The 4,897-nt window shown below is 49.4% G+C and overlaps 1 protein-coding gene across 1 annotated transcript; it reads left to right on the forward strand.

The window, feature by feature from the left end:
* Window positions 1–2,284: 2,284 nt before the first annotated feature.
* Window positions 2,285–4,005, forward strand: ARC (activity-regulated cytoskeleton-associated protein). Its single transcript, XM_009874708.1, has one exon. It carries the CDS (start codon window positions 2,376–2,378, stop codon window positions 3,588–3,590), a length of 1,215 nt encoding a protein of 404 aa, XP_009873010.1. The 5' UTR covers window positions 2,285–2,375; the 3' UTR covers window positions 3,591–4,005.
* The last annotated feature ends 892 nt before the right edge of the window (window positions 4,006–4,897 follow it).

Here is a 4,897-nt window from a genome sequence, read left to right on the forward strand (position 1 = left end):
TAATCCAGAGATACACAGATTGCACAGTCTCACCCAATTCATGTGATCTTGTACTGGCAATGCAAATTTAAAGCAGACTCCCTGGGGCATAGAGACTGCAGCATAAAAGGCTCCACATCCGTCCCAAACTCTCAGATGATTGACATTTGGCCTTTTCTAAATACAGAGATGCACAAAAATCTCATGCTTTGGAAAGATGAGTGACAGTGGATAAGTGAACAAGGCAGAGGGTATAACTCCATACTGGTCATACAACTATCATGATATGTGTGGGGATAAAGTGGCATTGGGAGGGATCTACTGGATTAGGAATCCTGCATTTACCCTTTCAGGCTTTTGTCTCCTTCACCTCTCACTGTCCTTCTCCACATTCTGTGTCAGTTTGCTGCTGCTCTAAATAACCCTCCTGCTTTCCGATCATATGGCACTAGTGTTTGTCCATGTGCCATCACCTGGTAGGGAAAAGACACGTGCCTTCCTGCATCACATGGATACGACAGGGGAGAAGAGAGTCCTGACCCCTGCCTATCATGCCTTTTACCTTAACCACCACTAGTTTGCTCCAAGAGGACTCTGCTTTAAGAAAATACATGGGGGTCACTGAGACATCCTTTCAGGAGGACTTCACTGAAAGACCACCTGTCTCCTCTGCACTTTTTTCTTATCAGCCTGGCTGCAATCCCACCAGAAAACACCCGACCAGGAGCCACAGGAGCAGGAACTCACCCGGAGTCTCCCTGGCACACTGCCCACAACCCTGCGCGGAGGCAAAGCACCTTCCTGCTGCCAACAGGCTTAAACCTCCTTTTTACAGTTGATATTCATGAATCAGCATCCCACTGCCTTCGGCCGCTGTCACTGAGAGAGGATGAGAAGCCCCAAATGTCCTCAGCACCTCTCTGAGGGTGTTCCGGCAGGGAACTCTCTCGGATTAGGGAATCCTTTATCTCTGGCTTATGTAAGACCCGGAGACTCCTTTTATGGTTGGCTTTTCCTGCTTTGTCAAGAGCAAAGAACAAATGTAGCTTCATCTGCGCTTGTGGGTTGGCTAACTGATTAAGCATCTGATTCAAGCTAAGTACGGAACAGGCTTTTGATGGGCGGATTTAATTTGGTGTAAAATCCAGGATGCTGTCCCCCTCCCTTACCGAATATTCCCAAGATAGCGGTTGGTCCGGCGTAATTAAGCAGCGGAGATGACTCCCACCTCTCAATGCTTTGGAAAGTCCAGAGTGCTCCACTTTGTGCTGAAGTGGCTCCTTTGAGTGTTTCCCCCCTCTCCTTCTCCCCTCCTCTTTTCTCTTCTCATTTTTTTCCCCCTCCCTTTCTTTTTTTTTTTTTTTTTACTGCTGATTTACCACCGTCTCCAAGCATTTGCATTAGGAGTGAGCTCACTCTGTGTGTGCACACACTCATGTGAGGGTGTGCAGGGGGAGCTTGTGGGCGTCTGTCTTGGTGTGACACACTGAATTCCTCCTCATCTACTCCCCCTGCGAATTCTGCCAGGGGAAGCATGTTAATGATGACCTTGCTGAGTAAATAGTTGTGGAATGAATAAGTGTTTTTCCTGCGATCTGAAAAGGCGGAAGGTGCGATTACTCATCCATCTATCCAACTGTCTCCAGCACCTTTCAAGTGCTTCTCGCGTCGAGTCTGGGGGCGTGAGCGAGGGGGTGGGAAGCGAGGGGAGGTTTGCCAAGATCTGGGTTGCCACAGACACCGGCCTCGCTTCTCCTCCAATGAACGCCGTGCTGAGAGTGCGAGAGGAGGCAGGGCACCACCCACATGTTGAGCTGTGTGGGGTATAAGTAGATGGAAGAGCCTGGACTAGTGGCAGTTCAGACAGGGAAGAGAAGCAGCTCTTTGCATCTCTAGTGAAAGCGTTTTTTATTTGACTCATCAAGTTTACCGGAGGAGAAATCACCGGGATTCTTTCTGCAGCAGCTTGCAGCTTCTGTGTGCATCTCTGTGTGTGTTTCTCCAGCGGGGACTCTCCGACGTTCAAGATTTGCGGCTCCAGAAGAGCAGGTAGCGGGTACGCGTGCGGGACTGGACGTCTTAGCCAACTCTTCTCCTTGTTCCTGGAGGATCCTGGCTCTCTCTGGGACACCCTGAGGACACGAGACCAGCATTTGCAGCTGGGAACTGGGAGAAATTTGCCTACAACTCACTCTGAGATCCACGGGGACCGAACAGCTCGCTCTGCGGTGATATCTGATTTGGTTGTGTTTGTGTCCAAAAGTCCTTTGAGGGGGGGTTTAGAAGTCTCTGTGTGTTTTTTGGGAAGTGTGGTGGTGGGGTTTTTGAGGGCCAGCTCTAGTGACAGGGCTTAAAACCTAGTTATTTCCGTGTTTGACACTCGCACGGTCAGAGCCATGCAGCTGGATAATGTCACCAATGCAGGCATCCACTCTTTCCAGGGGCACCGTGGAGTTGCCAACAAGCCCAATGTGATCCTGCAGATAGGGAAATGCAGGGCAGAAATGTTGGAGCATGTCAGGAGGACCCACCGGCACCTCCTGTCTGAGGTCTCCAAGCAGGTGGAGCGCGAGCTGAAAGGCTTGCAGAAATCAGTGGGGAAGTTAGAGAACAACTTAGAGGATCATGTCCCAACTGATAACCAAAGGTGGAAGAAGTCCATCAAGGCCTGCCTGGTCAGATGCCAGGAAACAATTGCCCATCTGGAGAGGTGGGTCAAGAGAGAGATGAATGTTTGGAAAGAGGTCTTTTTCCGTCTGGAGAAGTGGGCTGACCGTCTGGAGTCCATGGGAGGCAAATATTGCCCTGGGGACCAGGGCAAGCAGACTGTGTCTGTTGGGGTGGGAGGTCCAGAGATTAGGCAAGGTGAGGGGGAGATTTATGACTATGCCCTTGATATGAGCCAAATGTATGCACTGACCCCTCCTCCTGGAGAGGTGCCCAGCATCCCCCAGGCCCATGATTCCTACCAATGGGTCTCTGTGTCAGAGGATGCTCCAGCCTCCCCAGTGGAGACTCAGGTCTTTGAGGATCCCCGGGAGTTCTTGAGCCACTTGGAGGAATACTTAAAGCAGGTGGGTGGAACAGAGGAGTACTGGCTCTCTCAGATCCAAAACCACATGAACGGCCCAGCTAAAAAGTGGTGGGAATACAAGCAGGACTCTGTCAAGAACTGGGTCGAGTTCAAGAAGGAGTTCCTGCAGTACAGCGAGGGGACGCTGACTAGGGATGCTATCAAAAGAGAGCTGGATTTGCCCCAGAAGGAAGGGGAGCCCCTGGACCAGTTCCTTTGGCGCAAGAGAGACTTGTACCAGACCCTCTATGTTGATGCAGATGAGGAGGAAATTATCCAGTATGTGGTAGGCACCCTCCAGCCCAAACTGAAGCGCTTCTTGAGTTACCCCTTGCCCAAGACCTTAGAGCAGTTGATCCAAAGAGGGAAAGAAGTCCAAGGCAACATGGACCACTCTGAGGAGCCCAGCCCACAGAGGACCCCTGAGATTCAGTCAGGAGATTCCGTGGAGAGCGCGCCTCCCTCAACCACTGCCAGCCCCGTGCCGAGCAATGGGACTCAACCTGAGCCCCCCAGCCCACCAGCTACTGTCATATGAGTTAGTCCAAGGGAAGCAGCAGTCTGGGTTACATGGAAGTGAGAAAGGGGCGTATTTAGGAAGCTTCTCCTTGGAGAGAGGTTCTGGCTGAGACGAGACATGAGGTGTGCTCAGTCCATCAGCCCATAGCAGAGGAATTAACTTTGCTTGTGGGGGGAGGGAGGTGATGGGGGAGAGGCACCTTAGGATGTGGTTGCCCATCTCACCTGAGCCATGCAGTACGGTGGTGCTGGAGATACTGCTTGCACCACTGCGGGGAACGGACAATTTTATGAGATTCCCTGACAAGAAACTTAAGAGATAATTCCCAACTTCAGAGGCAGCCGCTTAGCACTGGCAGCATTCACGGACTTCATACGAGTGCAGCAATTGGCTGAGGGTTCCTACCCATCTGGATCTCTCCTTCTCTCCTCCCCCTTCTGAAGAAGTGTCCCTGTCCTCAGGAGACATCTTTCTTTTGATCCTTGACCATTTCTGATTTATCACTGGGCTTCTTTTCACTTGACAATTTCCTGTTCTTACTTGCTCTAAAGGATTAATTTTTTAAACAAAAAATTTAAGAAGAAATGCTATGACTTCAGGAACTGAAAACTTAAGGAATCTGGATTATTTTTAGTGTTCTTAATTTTATTGAACCTAATACCTGCTTTAGTGCTTTTCCTCTTAAGTGGCTCTTACTAGTTTACTTCTTGTCTTAGTTTCTGCTCACTCCAATCAAGACCACTGCAGTGCAGAGGCAAATTTCACTCTTTCTCTGCATATTATACTGTACATTCAACAGGAAACAGTTTCAAATTACAGTCTGAGCTCATTAATTAAAGGGTTAGTCTGCTTCCTTTCAGAGAAAAGAGGGTGTCAAAGTGGGGAGAGCAGCTATTTTGAGGGGGGAGAGGTAAGGGGAATAAATCCTTTTATTTGAATGCAACAAACAAACACACCCTAAATCAAGAGCAAAATATCCCCAGAGCAGCAAATCGAGTCCATGCTGATGTGTGGAGACAGCAGGAGCTTTTGCCATGTAAAAGCAAAAAAAGAAGTGAAGAGAGGAGCTGTGTGTCCCAGCACAGTTTCAGCCTGTGCATCACAATAAAGGGTTTCTACTCACACAGACAGACTCAAAATACTCTTGGAAAGCCTGGCATCGCTGTCCTGGAGCACCTGAGGACAGAGCATTGTCTATTCACAAAGAACTTTCTACATCTTGCTGTGGATGGAGACGAGCTTGAACTCTGTGACATTTTCCATGTTGAGACAGTAATGCTCAGCAGTTACCTTGTTTTGGCTAACGACTGAGGATCGGACTTTGA

This window comes from Apaloderma vittatum, unplaced genomic scaffold, assembly GCF_000703405.1.
Source record: "Apaloderma vittatum isolate BGI_N311 unplaced genomic scaffold, ASM70340v1 scaffold6698, whole genome shotgun sequence".
Taxonomy (NCBI): Eukaryota; Metazoa; Chordata; class Aves; order Trogoniformes; family Trogonidae; genus Apaloderma; species Apaloderma vittatum.

Bases quoted from the DNA above. Each gene is read 5' to 3' on its own strand.
- ARC (XM_009874708.1), top strand. From the start codon at position 2,376: ATGCAGCTGGATAATGTCACCAATGCAGGCATCCACTCTTTCCAGGGG.